General features: G+C 30.0%; 1 protein-coding gene across 1 annotated transcript; it reads left to right on the top strand.

The window, feature by feature from the left end:
- Nucleotides 1-2,755: 2,755 nt before the first annotated feature.
- LOC141699823 (uncharacterized) lies at nucleotides 2,756-7,629 on the top strand. The gene is made up of 8 exons (XM_074503643.1): nucleotides 2,756-2,968; nucleotides 3,748-3,819; nucleotides 4,957-5,014; nucleotides 5,776-5,885; nucleotides 6,196-6,300; nucleotides 6,742-6,875; nucleotides 7,085-7,157; nucleotides 7,513-7,629. Exons 1-8 carry the CDS (start codon nucleotides 2,756-2,758, stop codon nucleotides 7,627-7,629), a joined length of 882 nt encoding a protein of 293 aa, XP_074359744.1.
- The last annotated feature ends 10,383 nt before the right edge of the window (nucleotides 7,630-18,012 follow it).

Genomic DNA, 18,012 nt, shown 5'->3' with positions numbered 1-18,012 from the left:
TTACACAAGAGATAGCAATCCAAAAAAATTAAAGATTATGATACGATAATTGGTGGAATAATATCAAAAATTGCACATGAACTACAACTTTAAGTCTCTCGTTCATTAATGTTTATAACGGGTTTTCAAAAAGTAAAAAAGGCACTGAAGTGGAATATCGATGACAGATCTTTCCCCGTTATGCAAGCACTTTAAATACCTGTTAATAAACCAGGTAAAATTGAATTCCTGAAGAAAAAATAGTTACTGAAACTTCAAGAACAAATATGGACAAATAATAAAATTATCAACATTGTTCTAGAACACAATTAAGGGATGTCAATGAGGCTGAAAAGAAATAGTTATTTCAGCAAGATTATCAAGTTGTCTTAGACTCTGTTTCTTTTAAAGCTAAGGCATTTACTCACCATGTTCCAGCTTATCAAGTTCTAGCTGAACAGGACAATGTGGCTTCTGAGAGAATTCTCAACTTCGTGCACACAACTGCTTCTATGCAAAGGGCCAAGGATGCAATCACTACCATGCCCTTCACAGCTGGTGATGAATTTGACTATCCAGCTCAGCTGGTGGTTCGGAGGAGTTTGGGGATGAAGATGATGATGAAGAAGATTTCATGCACACAGGGGGAGAAGCAGGCCATAGCTCAAGTACAAACACTCCATCTTCGATGTTTAGCAAAGACTGTGATGAGCACCATTTCAAATCAACTCTCTTTCACATCATTCAACAAACTCAGACAGCTCTTCAAGCCACTACAAATTCCAACACCAAGAGACTTCTAAATTTACTTTATTTTCTTCTATTTTCGTTAGTAATTTACTGAAATGTCCCTACTTCCGTTAAATTTAACGGTTATCTTGAATGGAAAGTCATTAACGGGGTGCAAATAGAAGAGAAACTAATTTTATGGGGTGCAAGTTGACAGAGAAAATAATGTAGACTGAAATCGCAAAAATAAAAATAAAAGTGGATTACGAACTGTCAATTACTAAAATAAAAAGAACTTATTATTGAATAACACACAAGTCAAAGATTTTTAAAATTGAAATCCAAATTAAATATGTCGATTCATTTATATCAATATATTTGATTTTAACAGCTTGCTTTAAAATATTATAATCCATGATTTTAAAGCGAATTGGTAGCGGTTAAAATTTTCGTGAGACTGGGCTGTTGAGTTCTCGTTAATTTTAGGTCTTGTGACCACATGGGTTTTTTAGTCTGGGTTTTACCATCTATCACTAGATCTATATTAGCAAACAAATTAAAAAAAGTGCATTTCAAAAGCAAAAAAAAATTAAAAAATAACATTGACGAGTACCCCCGTCCTACCCAATTATTTACATCGGGTTTGAGTATAAAGGTTAAAAAAATTGTAAATTAATGATAAAAAGTAATATTCTAAAATTCTCGATTAGACCCATCAATCCACCATTAATCCTATACAAAGTACTACACTAATTGATTTTTGAAATATTTGAATAGAATCCTCACATAATGTGTTGGATTCATCAAATTTTGATTGGAAACTCTGGTTCGAATCTGCGAATTTATTAAACATGTTAGTATAGTTCAAAATTTATATCCGTTAAACCTAATTTTTTTACATTGTTTCCAAAATTATTGTAACTATTGATAGCTGAAATTAACTGGAATAAATTTATCTTTTTCATAAATTTAAAGCAAAATAATAGATTCCATTTATGTCATGAAATACAATCAAAATGTCATTGAAATCGCACTTTTATGTATTTTGAAAAATTAACGTAAATATTATCATTAACGATTTTACTTCCATAGGTGATTAAGAAAATTATAATTTATTAATTACTTTGTTTGAATAAATAATAATTACTACAATTTTTAAATTATTTCCATATATTAGTATTACTTGGAGATCTTGAATTAGAAATTCTCATTAAAATCTGCAAATTTTTAAAACAACATATCATTTAGGTTTCAAATTTTAAAAAAAACTTCATTTTTTAAATATTTATACCATGTATAAACTTTATAGCCGTTTCTAAAGTTATTAATTGATTGTTACAAGTTGGTTGGAAAAAATTTGATTTTAACGTTAAATTAACTGCAAAATACTGGAGTTTATTTAAGTCACGAGTACGATCAAATATCATTATGTATCTTGAAATATATGTCTGTTGAAATTACATTATTATCATCATGTACGATTTAACTTATATAAGTTATTTAAAAAATCATATTTTCCAATTATTGTTTATTAATTACGTGATGGTACAAACAACAATTGGTATAAATTTATACATGTATAAGATTGCTCATAGATTTTAAAATTTTTGTGCAACCTTATTTATATAGCATAACAAATTTTTTTTCCCAAACTACCCCAAATTATTTGATGCAAAACATGAAAAATCTTACAAATATTTAATCACAAATTTACAGGTAAAAGGTAAGAATGAGGTATGTAAAGTGTGGGTTTACGTCCAATACCATGAACCGCTAACGTCCCCTAGAAATTGTTTTTCCTGTGACCACGTGTAATAAAACAATTGGTCAGTTTCCAAATAACTGCAAAAAGGATACGTCCAGCACCCAATCCTAGGTACACAGCAGTGACTCTAGCAAAATGAAAAATCTTATAAATACCTAAAAAATATTCATTCCTACAGCCTCCAATATTTTGCCGCATCTTTAGTTCAGTGTTCTTTTCCTACACAACATAACAGCAGCAGCCATCTTGTTCAGTTCATATCTAGGGTTTTTGTCTGAAACAATGTTGAATCTCCCTGACTCTCTTTATCCTGATCCGATACAAGGTGACAACACTGTTATGTCGAATGATGGTGCACCTGCTAACAACAATGGTCCCTGTGATGGTGCTAGCAAAGCTATTGATTGGCCTTCTGCTAGTGTAGAGGACTTGGTTGTGTTGCTTCGAGAACCTGAGCATCGCGAAAAGGCCATTTCATCTCTTACTCAGATTAAGGTCCATCATTTTTCTTCATTTATGAAGATTTTTGTTTGTTTTATGTACATTTTTGTTTGTTTGTGTATGTTGTTAGGTGGAAATAAATTGATCTGTAATTGTAAATTCATAAATGATGTTTTTAATACATGATTGGATGCATTTTTTGTGTTTAAGCTTATTTAACGTGGCTGGTTAGAAATGATTGATGATTAATTATGATTAGAGTTATCTTTTATATTTGTGTGTCTTGATTAGAAGTAATTGACAATAGATCTGAGTTTTTAAAGAGTTTAAATTATGCATTCATATGTTGAAATACAAGTTAAATTGTGGCCTTGTCATGATTTTATGATGTCTATGCTGGTCATTTCATTTTCATAAAGTCTGGTTTAATCGACCAGGGATTATGTAAACCAGATATACTCATTCGTTTGATTTCATTCTTTATGTGGTTCATACACAAACATAGATCGATATTTATTTGTAATCAGTCTGATTTATGAAAGTATGTCTTCAGTCGGAATGTGCAAATATATATCATTGTATACACTAAATATCACTTTTACGTGGATTCTTTCGATATTTTGCAGTTTTACATTTTATTTAGAACAATAAGTATGTGCAGAGAAATGATGATCTTGACTCACCTAAATGCCTGTATAGTATCATTTAAGTTTGCTTGTTAGAAGTTTAAAGTGCAGTCCAGCCTGCAGAGTCAAATTATTTACACTCTATGTTCTAATGTCTATTGGGTGATATAGTATATTTCATTTCTAACATGTGATTTATCAATACAGAAACATGGAAGAATTCAAGATTTGGCCCTCCACATTTGGCGGTCAATCAGTACCGTTTTCTTACTCCTATCGGTATGCACAATGACTTGGGTCTACCAAATGCTTTGCATTGATCAAACTAAATGTATTTGTTTTAATAGCTTGCTTAAGTTTATATCATGTGGTGAATTCTTTTTATTAACTTCTAATTTTGGTTAACATTAATAATAAAAGTTCCCTATTTTGATTTGAGTTTCTTCCTCAGATCTTAATACTGAAGTGGACTACTAAACCAAAATGGCAGTATCTAGGTTACATTGTTATATTTGATCTTCTCAAGTCCGGAGTCCCCCAGTTATATAGTATTTAATCAATATTTCGTGATTAATAATCCTTATTCTTTCTTGTCTTTTGAAATGATTATACTTGTTTGTGAATCCCTTGATCCTTGTGTCGGATACTATGACATGCACATCCCCTCATCGGAGAGGGGATTGATCCTGAATCCTAATTTTGATTCTTTCCCCACAATTTGTAATCAAAATTTCTGTTAAGCGTCTACTTTCCTAAAATTAAGTATCAGTTTTTGTTAGTAAATACAAACGTATTATGCTAGTGTTCATTTTTGCATAAATTAAAATATTTTACCTGTATTTTGTGTTTTAGATCAATAAATTATGCATTTGATTAAATTTGCTTATAGTTTGTGGTTTTTTTAAGAAGATTGAATATATGTAACATGAAATCTAGAGAAAATCTATATTTCTATATGTCGTGTCCCCCGCACCCGAATTTCCATATTATTATTTTTATTTATTAGATTTTTGTCCACGCACCCCAGCACTTCTGCACCCGTATCCTTGTTTGTCAGTTGCCGAAGAAATCTTTCATTGAACTAATGAGAAGATTTGCGGAGATCTCAAATACTTTGGAAATTTGAAATTTTGAAACCCAAAAATCTGGAAAATAGGCATTGTAAGGAAGTTCTGCAACTTTTATGTCACACGTCTTAGAGAAGTCCTACCCTTAAGATCAAGTTGCATCACATCTGAATCAGAACTTGATACAATTTATGAAATCCGCACATGATGGTCATTGGAATCATTTAAATGATTTACTACTTTGTTTGACAAGCTCAGCTTTGTGGTTTATATTGGCTATTCTATCTATTCAAATGAGAATGTTGTGTTTTACAGTTGGTGATTAATGGAATTATCTTCTTTATTGCAGGAAGTATTATCTATATACAAGTCATTAACACCTGAGAAACTTAATATGAAAGATTCAAGTAAAGTTTGTGATGTACTTGTTTTGTTTGAGGTCATTTCCGCTCCTTTAATTTCCTTTTCTAGTGGTATTAACTTTGTAATGTATTTGCTTTATATGTTCGATTTCCTAATTTTCAAACCTTTTTCTTATCAAATTTATTTTTACTTATCAAATTTATTATCTATATACATCAAATTTATTTTTACTTATGCAGGAGCCATAGCTGGTACTCTATGTACTTAAAAATTATGTATGCAACTCTAATATCAAAGTGTAGTTTCTATTGAATGCAGTGCTTTGCCACTCACCCTCAAACGAAGATGCAGTTCCTTAATGGTATTTTTCTGCACTTTCTGAAAGCTATGTGACTTGTTTCTGTTAATGTATTCAGTATTTATATTAGTCTTCTTCAACATAGTTGGATGTATCCACAGTTATAAGCTAATTTTATTCTATAACTTTTGCTGATTTCTTGATGTCTGATATTGCTACTTAAAGACCACACAAGATATTGTCGAACTTGACGTGTTTTGATATATAAATGCATTCACTTTTTATTTCAAGCTGGTATCATTTGTTTATGTGAACACCAAAGAAACAGGACACTGAGGTGAAATCAAGGATTCAGTTGAAGTTACAAGTTTGTTACATATATTCTGGGATGAGGATTTTGCATAACTTATTCAAATATTGTTATTAACTGATTTTAATAGGATAATTAAGGAGCTAGATAAGGTTAATCGTAGACAGACTTGTATTAACTTACTTCTGTCCTTGCAGTTCAGATACATTGTTACTTGTACCCTTTCTTGGAGACTGAAGAAACGAGCAAGCCATTCCAGTACCTAAGGCTAATGAGCTTGGGGGTCATTGGTGGTCTTCTGAAGGAGGTACAATTCCACTCTAAATCAATACATGATACCTTCAATTTTTTATACTTTTAGCCATTTGAATTATTAAAACAGCTAAGCACCAGTAACCTTGCATGGAAGTATTTTCTCATTGCTAGTTGCTACCCGCCCTTTCAAGTTTCAGCTCTGAATTGAATGCAATGTTGAGATGAATTAGCTTAATCAGAACAATAGTTGAAGAAAATGTCCATTATTTCTTACCAGATTGCATATCAATTTGCTTTAATATGATCTGATATGCCTATAAGGTTCTACTCCAAATATCATCCGAATCTTCTCTACTATGCAGGTAGGCGACCCTTCGACAAAGGTTGCTGTTCACTGTTTGCTTGAATCAGGACTCTTCCCTTTGTGTCTAAAATCCATAGAATATGGAAACGAACTTTCACAATCAGTAAGTGTCCATTAAAATTTGAACTCAACATTCTTTCGCTTCCAAGCATTTTTTACTGCAATATATCACCTTACATGTAATGTAAGACAGTACAGAGTATGTAATCTGGTTACTAAAAATTTCAAATTAATCTCCCTTTCTAGTGTTTCTGCTAGGTGTTTATTGAAAAAGGGATTTTTAGTTAATACTCCATGTTTCGTATTAATACATATCAAGTCGACTTGATGAACATCTAATATTTTGGTGTTGATGAACATTCTTACCCAGCCATATATAAATCATAAGGTTTATATTGCATGGCATAGACTTGATCGTCCTAGTAAGAACCTGAGCAAATAATTCTGAAACAATTCCGGTACACCATCAAAATATAAATAGATCGACACCCATAGTTAATTGGCTCTTTAAACTCACTCTGAACACTTGTATATGGCTATACAGACTGCATCTTGGATAATGTCAAGAATAATGATGAAGGTTTTTAATGACGTAATTGAAAAGATGCAGGATGAACCGTCTACTACAGTTTTGAAGAATATTATTCAATGTTATGTCATACTGTCCGATGATCCAAGGTTAGCCAGCAACCTTTGTAAGCATATCTTCCAAGCTGTTGTGTGTTTCTATTCTTATATCGTTCCTATAGTTATTGTATTATTGATTAAGAACTTGTGTAAAAAATGTCTCTGACCAAGCACCGGATAGCTTGAGAGTGGTTTTATGTCCCTTGGGGCGGTCTGGTTGTTGTACTTAACAAACATAATTTGATGTGATTCGAATGCAGCAGGGGTTGTCTCCTCTTGAGAAGCTTCATTCCGCCAATACTGACGACTGCCCCATATATTGAAGCCCTTCGTGTAAGTCCATCCAGATGATCTCTTATATACATGTAAAAATGTGGACTCTATTCTGGCACAAAACAGCAAATTTCCCTACCAAAATCCAAGTTTATAAAAAAAAAGGTATCTATATTACGCATAAATACTGGAGGCACACAGTATTTGCAATTGTGTATGCCTCAGCAACTTCTATGGGCATCTCTAGTTGCACAACAAAACCGACATCAATACTTCTAGATACACGACTCCTCGTTTTGAATATTACATAATTTTTTACATGAGTTTTTGTCGCGAGGACAGAGTCACAAGTACACACACTAATGTATCTTAAATGTTCTTATCTAATATCTAATTTTCTACACATATTATGCAGGCACGCCCTATAACCTTAAAAAATTTACAAGATTTGTTTCAAAAGCTATCGATGGGATGCGGGCCAAATGCAGAAGCGGTTGGTGATGTTGCAGGTTCCTCACATCTTGATCGCTAGCTGATATTTCCTAGCTCTTTCCTTTCGTTATACAAAGGAAATTAAGAATTCTCTCATAGATCTCAGAAACCTTTTAATTTTAGCTATGATGTTAACAATATTTTTTGTAGAACAATTATATCTCCAAGTTGCAAAATAATACATGATAAACAATCATAAAATGCCCTATCCAGATTCATGTGGTTAGCTGATGATATTTTGGTATATAGTTTTCTCCTTTTACGCATTTTTTTATTTTCTTTACTCATCTTCTTGAATTACAGGCATGAACTCATTGAGTGTCACTATTGATCAACGCTCTCTCTGAACTCTGATGATTGAGATCATGAAAAAATATTGTTATGTTCAAAGATTAAAAAGATTAGATATAGTACATAAAATATTATTATCATTAATAAATTTCTTTATGATTTATAAACAATATGTTGAGATTTTCTAAACTAAAACCATCTATTGAGGACTTGAGATGTCAAGAAACAAAAATTCGTTTATTTGCATCAAACTTTCGGTCTCAAGCATGTAAAATAGCAGTTACATTTGAGACATCAAGACCTGTGCATCTTTTCCTACCTATCTCTGTCTTCTATTTTTCCAGTTTGCGCAAATACACTAGAATCTTCATTCACATATTGCTGTGTGCGCATCATCAACCTTATAAAAACAAAATTGGCGGCTAACGAGTAGATGGGAAGAAAAATCTCTAGTTTAAATTGTGCAATTTGTTGATATGAACTTCAAGTTTCTACAACTGGAAGCTAAAAAGAAAGACATTGAGCTGTTGATTGTTTATTATGCAGCAGGCTCTGCATAAAATTTTAACTGTGATCATACATACCCGTACAATTGTCTATATGCTCGAAGAAACTATCTGTGTGCTTGGTACTAGACTGAAAACATTGAAAATTGAAGTTAAAATGGCATATATAACAACCAAAAAAATTGCATATTAAAGTGTTATAATGCTAAAAATTGCTGCATAAAGTTATTTAATGTATGACATATGTATAATATATTTTACATTATGTTAACATACAGTACATAGGGCAAGAAAGTTTTTACAGAGCTGGTAGACAACTGTATAGCCAACAGTTTAAAAATAACGTAGTTTAGGCATCGGAGTTATCACAGAAATAAATACCGGAGCAACAAAAAGTCAAATACATATAACTGAAGTTGACTCAAATAAATGTGAGGAAATAGAACCTCAAATAATAACTGAACCAAATAGTTCGAGAGAAACAATAATAACAAAAGGTATAAAATTAAGATTAAAAATTTTAGACTTAGAATATAATATAAGCCTAGGAGTAATAGAAAATGACGTTAGTTATCAACTATTATTAGGAATGGATTTCTTAAATGAAATAAAATATAATATAACCAATGAAGGAATAGAAATAAATGATCAGAATAAATTAAGATTTATAGAGAGAATATGAACCCTGAAAAGGAAATAAATGAGAAGAAAGATGAAATAGAAACTATTAATAGGATAATAAGAGAAACATTAATTATGTCTCAAGAAAAAGAATTACAATACTTAAAAGAAAAAGAAAAACTAGAGGAAGAAGTAAAAGAATTAGAGAAAATAAAAGGTAAGAAACGAAAAATATGGATAATTAAAGGAGAATGGAGAAAACGAGTATATAAATATGAATAATACTGAAAACCAAATAAAAGATATTTGGAACGAAATATTTATAAAGGAAAGTTTAAACGCTATATTAAAAAAGATGGAAGAAAATCAAGAAATTAGTAGAAAGATAATTAAGGAAGAAATAACAGCGTTATGGAATATATCAGAAATCCCAATCTTTAAACAAATATTAGATAAGTTAACTATTATACAAAATAGTTTAGAACAAAATAAAGAAAAGAAAATAATTAAAGACGAAAGAGAAGAACCAGAACTAGTACCAGTAATAGGAAGAACTAAAGAACCTATATTAATGGATATAAGCAAATCAAAACCGAAAATAACTATAGGGGTTAAAAGAACAATAAATGGTTTAGGAGAGCTTCATAAATCAGGAAAATTCTAGGAAAATGTCTATAACAAACATAGTGCTATAACATTTCTTAAAAAACATGGAAAATAGTTACTGGAAAAAGAAAGACAAAAATATGAACCTATAAAACAAGAAATAAGAGAAGATGAACTAAAAGAATTAAGAAAAGAAAATGCTAAATTAAAAACTAAAACTAATATAGAATGGTTAAATAAATATAAATTTTATAAAAAAAGATATAAAACCCAAAAGAAAGAATTAAAAGAAACAAAGTTAGAAGTAATAAATGTATTAAAAGAAATAGATAATTTAAAAAATGAGATTAATCAATTAAAAATAGAATTAAAAGAAAAGGAAATTATTAAGTCTGACGATAGTAATTCAGAAACGAACAAAGAACAAGATGAGAGCAGTAATACAAGTAAATCAGATAGTAATCTAGGAGAAGAAGGATTAAATTACTTAGAGGAATCAGATAATGAGGAAAAGGAAATAGTAATAAAAGAAAATAAAGAAATATTAGAAGCCCTCGGAAAAACCGTAAATGCAATAATAACAAATGAAGAGAAAAGCGATGAAAGTGATACAGAAGAAAGAGAAACTTCACATAAACAAACAAATTATGAAACCGAATCAGATAATATAATGGATAACGATGCATACCCAGAAGAAGAAATAGAAGATCATATAATAACTAAAAATAATATTAAAATGCCAGGAAATATACCTATAGGACAACAAAATGAAGTACAAGATTTCATAGGATCAATACACCAAGGAATAAATATAAATGGATATTTTCTAGATTTAGATAATGTCTACGACGATCAAGAAATAAGTAGAAGAATAAAAGATTGGAATTTAGGGATGTATATAGCCTTAATGAATTCAAAAAATATAGAAGATCTGGATTATGTTTTTGAGCTAATATCAAAAACAATTATAGGAAAAGCAGCATTTTGGTTAGAAAATATTATTTATGAATTAAAAGGACAAGTAAGAACGTATGCTAGAAGCTGGAAAGATACGTTAAACGCATTTGATATATTATTAAAAAGAGAATTTCTAGGAGAAATATGGTTTGTAGCTCAAGAAAATATAACAGTAGAAAGAAAATTAGAAATAACAATGTATCTAAATAATATGAAATGTTGTAGGATTAGTAAATTACCAGAATATACCATAAGTTTTACTAAATTCTTTTATGAAGCTAAGTTTTTACCTAATGAAAGCTTAGTATATCAACAACTGTATTATGATCATCTACCTTCACCTTATAATATCGAAATAACTAAAGAATATAATAATCTAGAACCTAAAGAAAATACATTAGGAGAAAGAATTAGATTATTAAGAGCATATTTAACTCGAAAATGTGAAGAATATAGAATTCAACAGAAAATTAAAAAGGATAAAAAACAAGGATTAAGAGAAATCTGTAATTTTACGGAGAAAAAATTAATATTTGGATGTGATAATCAAGATTATAAAACTAGAAAGAAGTATAGGAAATATAGGAAACTAGATTATAATAATCAAAATGAATATTATAGAAAACAAAATAAAACCTATAGACCTTATAAACCATTTAATCGAAGATTTAAAAGAAGAAAATTTAAAAAATATAGAAATACTCCTGAAAATAGAAAGAGATTTAGATATAAGAGAAAGTTTAGAAAAAGAAATAAAACAAAAATAGCAGATTGTAAATGTTGGAATTGTAATGAAAAGGGACATTATGCAAATAAGTGTCCTAAATTACAGCAAAAAGGAGTAAAATACATAGATACCACCGAATTAATAATGAAACTAGAATATATAAGAGAAGATAACAATAACTGGTATGATGAAGAAGTATTCTATATAAGTGAAACAAAACCAGAAGAAATAAATTACATAAATGAAAATGATAGTAATAATGAAAGCTTAACTACTGAATAGAATAAAATGGTAGCTATATATATTGAAGCACAGGTAGAATATAAACCTACGAAATATATAAAACAAAAGATATTTATAGATAGCGGAGCAGATATTTGTTTAGCTAAAGAAGAAGTATTTACTCAACACAAATGGAAACGTACAAAAAATAGAATAATAGTAACAGGATTCAATAACCATAAAAAAGAGATAGATATAATAGCAGAAAATGTAAGATTTATATTAGGAAAAATAAGGTTTAGGTTACCTATAATATACCAAGAAAATAATATGAAACAACAAATGTTACTAGGAAATAACTTTTTAGATTCTTTTAAAACTCAAATAATAAAACAAGATAGGATAAGTGTGCTAACACCTTGCGAAAAATGGATAGTATTAAAAAGAATAATACCTGTAAAATCAATAGAAATAAGTAATATTAAAACGGAAAGAAAAATGAATTTAGAACTATTAAAACAAAAATATTTAAAGGCCTTAGAAATAAATTTTGGAGAACATCCAATGAAGTTATGGGAAATAGAAAAAATATATGCTGAAATAAAACTAATAAAGCCTAATGATATAATTAGAAATAGACCAATAAGATATAGCCCAACAGATCAAAAGGAGTTAGGAGTTCAAATAAAAGAATTATTAAACTTAGGACTAATACAAGAAAGTAAAAGTCCGCATAGTGGCCCAGCGTTTTTAGTAAGAAATCATAATGAAGTAAAAAGAGGAAAAGCTAGAATGGTAATAGATTATCGAGAACTAAATAAAAAGACTATATTTGATGGATATTTTTTACCATATAAAAGAAATTTAATCAACCAAACAAGTAATAAGAAATGGTTTAGTAAATTTGATTGTAAAAGTGGATACTGGCAAATAAAACTAACTAAGGAATCTAAATGTTTAACAGCATTTAGCGTTCCACAAGGACATTATGAATGGATAGTACTACCATTTGGATTAAGAACAGCTCCACAAATATTCCAAAGAAGAATGGATAAAATATTTAGAGAAATGAATGATTTTATTCTAGTATATATAGATGATATATTAATATTTAGTGATAATTTAACAGATCATTCAAAACGTCTAGATATATTTATTCAGACTATTAGAAAACATGGAATATTATTATCAGAAAAGAAATCAGAAATATTTAAACACAAAATAGAATATTTAGGATATATTATAGACTCTGAAGGAATTCAATTACAAGAACATATATCAACAAAAATAAAGAGTTTTAAAGAAATTTTAGAAAATAAAAAAGAAGTACAACAATTCTTAGGAATAGTAAATTACGCTTCAGATTATATAAAAGATTTCCCAAAATTAAGAAAACCACTACAAGATTTAATAAAGAAAAATAAAACTTTTGAGTGGAAGGAAGATCATACAAATGCAATAAGAGCATTAAAAACAAAGGTAGAAAATTTACCTAAACTACGATTACCCAAAGATAGTGATCAGTTAGAACTATTTACAGATGCTAGTGATATAGGATGGGGAGCAGTATTAGTAGTTTTTGAAAAAGATGATATTGATAAAGAAAACCCTTTAATATGTGGATATGCAGCTGGAACGTGGAAACCCAATGAAAAGAATTATCATATTAATGAAAAGGAACTATTAGCTGTAAAATTAGGAATTAAAAGATTTCATTATCATTTACTACCTGCAAAATTTGTTGTAAGAACAGATAATACTCAAGTAAGATCATTTATATTCAATAAAATTGACCCTTTACGAGAATTAAATAAAAGAAGAAATTGGCAAGCATTTTTTAGTTGTTATGATTTTATTATTAAAAATATATCAGGTACTAAAAATATTCTTGCAGACTATCTTAGCAGGGAAAATGGAAAGTATTAGCAGTATTATGATACAGGTGGGAGAAGTAATTCAGAAGATAAAGGAAAAGAATGACCAGATAAATTTTATTAACGAAGAAATCAGCCAACTTACTACTACTTTAGAAGGAAAACTCAGAATATTAAACAACCTTCAAAAAACCCCAGAAACCTTTGTATCAAGATTAGCCAATACTCCTACTATCAAAACAATAACTATACCAGATAATACTATCAACGCCATTACCCTAAAAGATCGTGTAACCTTTACCAAAGAATATACCGAGTCCTTTGAAAAGATACAAAAGTACTATGATTATAAAACCAATACTACAATCCTGAGAAATGGGAAATTTGGAAAATACCCAAGGTATATCTGTAGGGAAAACGCAGATTCAACTGTAGTAAAAAACCTATTACTCTTAGGATTTATTGACAAAATAATGGTAGATGAAACCTTATCAAGTATAGCACAACTACCATCAACTATAACACAAAGCCTTCAATCTTACATGAATTCATACGGACCAGGAGGAATTTATGGTATACAGGTTTTTGATGCCTGTACTGACTTAACAGGAAAACCCATATTACACTGTCAAATATTTAAGTATGGCAGGAATACTACTATAGAAGGTGAAAATACTAGCCTAAAGACGGACATGGCATGTACAATAGAGCAATTTGGCGACTGGTTGTGTAACAAGAGAGCAATCGGCATAGCAACATTGAAGTCTAAACTTGAAGATATGATACGAGGAGGAAAGGCATGTGTCATTGGCACAAGTAAAGGTGGATTAGCAGAAGAAATACTAACTATTTATTATAATAATGATATAATTAGCAGGGATACTACAGCTTTGAACGAAATGCATGCAAGATTATCAGATTTAAAGCACAATCATGCTCAGAAGACAAAGGAAATTTATCAGAATTTATTATCAGGCCAAAGACGGAGACCAGTGGCAACTCTAAAGAATATAGCAACAAAAGAAGAAGGATGTTCTGATCCCTTTGCATAGATATTTGTTAGGCCCTGAAAGGGTGACCTAACCATATAATACAATGTAATACCATTTGATGAAAGTTAGGCCCAATAGAATTTGGTGACCTAACAATGTAATAATAACGATGAATTGATAGGCCCAATGAGAATTGGTGACCTATGGATATTACAAATAATATTTCGGCCCAATGAGAATTGGTGACTGAAAGCATATTACAAATGATATTTCGGCCCAATGAGAATTGGTGACTGAAAGCATATTACAAATGACACTACGGCCCAAATTATATTGGTGACTATAAAAAAAAAAAAAAATTATCAAATCAAATATCAATAATTTTCAGGAAAGACAGCAGCAACAAAGAAGAAAGGTTACTAGAAGAAAAAGACAGCAGCAGAAAAGACAAGGACATTTACCAGAAATTTTATCTCTAAAGTCAAAAAGAAGGTGGAATGGCAGACAAATTACAGAAAGTGGATTCAGCTTTTGAAAAAGAGGAAAGAAAAAGAACGGAGGAAATTAAAAGGGAATCTTAGAAATAGAAATTAGTAGAATCAACAGAGATTGAAAAACTCTATAAAAGCCATCTTGTAAATCATTCAGAAGATATCGAAAGTTTTCATTAATAGAAATGGCTGTTTATAAATCTTCTATGAGTAGCTAAACCCTTTACTCTACAATCTCTATACAAGAAAATATTGTGAGATCGAAGTAAATATTATACTATGTCTATGTTTAGTAATTGTTAAGACAGATATAATATTTTTTTTAAGTATTTTAGAGGATATCCCAGGCGATCCCAAGGTCAGGCTATATCCCGAAGCAAGGAAGCGAGAAGGGAAGAAGAGCCAAGACAGGTTGACAGCCATAGGTGATCTAGGATACTTATAAGGTATTATTCTGAATTTATGATTGCTAAATTATGATATTAGTAGAATGTTTATGGAGCAGATCACAATATGAGTATTGTTATGAGGTTGTAGACATTTAAATGAAATGAATTCATGAATCATGAATATAATTGTTTATTTACATGTAATATTAAAATATGCATTTTGTTAGAGAAATATATTAAAATTATGTTAGATATATCTGTGTGCCTTCCCTCTTTAGGGTTATTAGATATAAAAAACGATGCCCCGCGCTATTTCTGTCATGAATGAAAATGAGAAGCTCTCAACTGTCTTAGAATATAGCTTGCTTGTCTTATGAAATAAAGTCCTAAACGTGAATTCTCTTTGAAAAAAACTCAACATTCCGTGAACCGAAACGGCTATTGTATAACTGCTAGACACCACACAGTTCATACACTATTGTTCTATTTGGTTGAAGGGAATACAAACAATATATTTGTTAACAAACTTCAATACAAAAGAAAGGTTGTAACTTGTAAGTGTAAGAGGGAAGAATATTGAAAAAAGACGAGGATGTGCAAATTGTTCATAATATAACTAGGTATATATACCCGCCCAGTTCAGAGAAACTATTTAAAAATAAAAATAAAAATATTATTTACAACAATTTTGTTGAAAATTAAGATTCCTAAAACTAAAAGAGTCTGCTAAAAATAATGTTATACAAATATAACATATAATTGGAGAGTTGATGAGTGTACCTAAAATTTTAAGGAGTTATACACATTAGAAGTGGTACAATGGTACTTTATATTTTAATTTTATACTTTTTTGTCAATGTTCCAATCTGACATCTTTTTTCCAACTAACATTTCTTTATCCTTTCAAAAAAAATACTACTTATAATAAGATTATGCATACATCATTTTTATATATATGTTTACTCTTTCATTGCTCTAAATACAATTTATCAAGCATGTATAATTTAACCTATCTAAATAAATGTTGAATAAATTTAGTACTTAAATTACAATAGACATTTTGCATCATCCAAGTGTAATAAGAGAAGCTAGAACTCCATATATAATCCATCTGTGCACATTTTTAGAATTAATTTTGTTTTGCAAATAGCAGATACCAACATGATTGTAGACAAAGAAAAAATTGATCATACTTTAATATTAAAATAATAAAAAATGACTGGATCTGAGCATGTGTTTTGCTAAAAATAATTATTTAATATATAAAAATCTTATATTGAAATTGAGATGACTAATATTACTTACCAGTTTTTTTTAGCATAAAACAATTAACTTGAAAATTAGTCAGTCATCCATGTAAGTCATCCATGTAATTCAATTATCTAAAATATATTGGAACAACCATGTACGTCAATAACTTGTGAAATTAAAATGTAGTTATAGATGGGGACTTACATCTCCTCTTTAATGCCCAGGCTACAATTTTATATATACTATCACATTAAATCTTGAAAGAAACTCATAAACATCATAAAAATATACACAACATTTCTTTGTCAAAATTATCATGGTCAATGTACACAACCATATCAATAAGCAACTCAAAAACCAATGCACTTAAGGGCTAGATGGATTATCATGAGTACCTACCTGAAAGCAGCATTTGAGACCTAAAAGCTCTTACTTTCTGACTTCATCATTTTTTTTAGAAAAGAACTCTACCAACTTGCGATCTCGTTATTTTCCAAAATTCTGGTGTCTCATTATCCTTGAGATGCTCGAATGGATAGCAAACCTGTTTAAATTTCTCTAACCGAAAATGAAAGTCCTGCAATAAACCATAAACAATTAGAATATAGGCGTATTTGTAAGGGGTTAGGGAACATAAGACATTGCCTTCTTTGTTGCAACATGTACATAATTTGGGATGTTATGCAGATCCGCAAGAAGAGAAGTGGGTAACACAACTCATTTGTTCTCACTCTTATCCAAATTAAAAATCGAACCTTGTTTCATAGTGGGAGCTTTTGCAAAGTAACAAATTAATGTCAAAGTAAAAGATAATAAATTATGTAAATCTTGATTTTTTAAAGATTTGGTCATACGGAAATGGTTGCTAACTTGTAAAAACCTATGATTAGAGTGTGAATTTAACCCTACACTTTTTTTGCAATTTAATCTCATAAAGTAAACCGGATTAGCAAAAAAGGCTTTGTAAATAAGAGAAAGTCACATGCAATGTACACAAGTTCAAACTCTCCATTAGCAGGTAGGAAAACAAATTCATTAGCATTTTATAGCATTGAAGAATGAAAGTATTGGCCAATTCAAGTACATTCAAACAAAAGTTATACTCATTATGTTAAAAGGTTATTACTCGTATTTCTACCGTACATAAAAGATTTTCACATTATTCTATAACCTATATGTATGTACCTAAATTTTAGTCATTAGAGTAATCACTACGCCATAAGTGCACATAGGCAACCCCTACTATACAGTTGCATAAGGCCCAAATGGTGTTGCATAAGGTAATAGGCAACACCAGAGGGGGGTCGCCAATGTGAAAGTGGTCGTAGACACCTAATGCAACATTTTGTGCAACACTTAAAAGTAATGCATCAGGTGGATTTTGCAACAGTAAATCACCTATTGGCAACAACAGAAAGTGTTGCATTACACCTGAGAGGATAGTACACTTGGTCCTACGTGGCAACTGACACATCAGATGCCATGTCAACAACAGG

Source organism: Apium graveolens, unplaced genomic scaffold (genome assembly GCF_009905375.1).
Source record: "Apium graveolens cultivar Ventura unplaced genomic scaffold, ASM990537v1 ctg1393, whole genome shotgun sequence".
NCBI classification, from domain to species: domain Eukaryota; kingdom Viridiplantae; phylum Streptophyta; class Magnoliopsida; order Apiales; family Apiaceae; genus Apium; species Apium graveolens.
This window is presented reverse-complemented; position numbering and strand designations above follow the sequence as displayed.

What these genes read in the sequence shown, in the direction of transcription:
- LOC141699823 (XM_074503643.1), top strand. Translation starts at nt 2,756, where the DNA reads ATGTTGAATCTCCCTGACTCTCTTTATCCTGATCCGATACAAGGTGAC. An exon ending in TTGGTGGTCTTCTGAAGGAG is followed by an intron (nt 5,886 to 6,195) that starts GTACAATTCCAC and finishes TCTACTATGCAG; the next exon opens with GTAGGCGACCCTTCGACAAA. An exon ending in CATATATTGAAGCCCTTCGT is followed by an intron (nt 7,158 to 7,512) that starts GTAAGTCCATCC and finishes CATATTATGCAG; the next exon opens with GCACGCCCTATAACCTTAAA.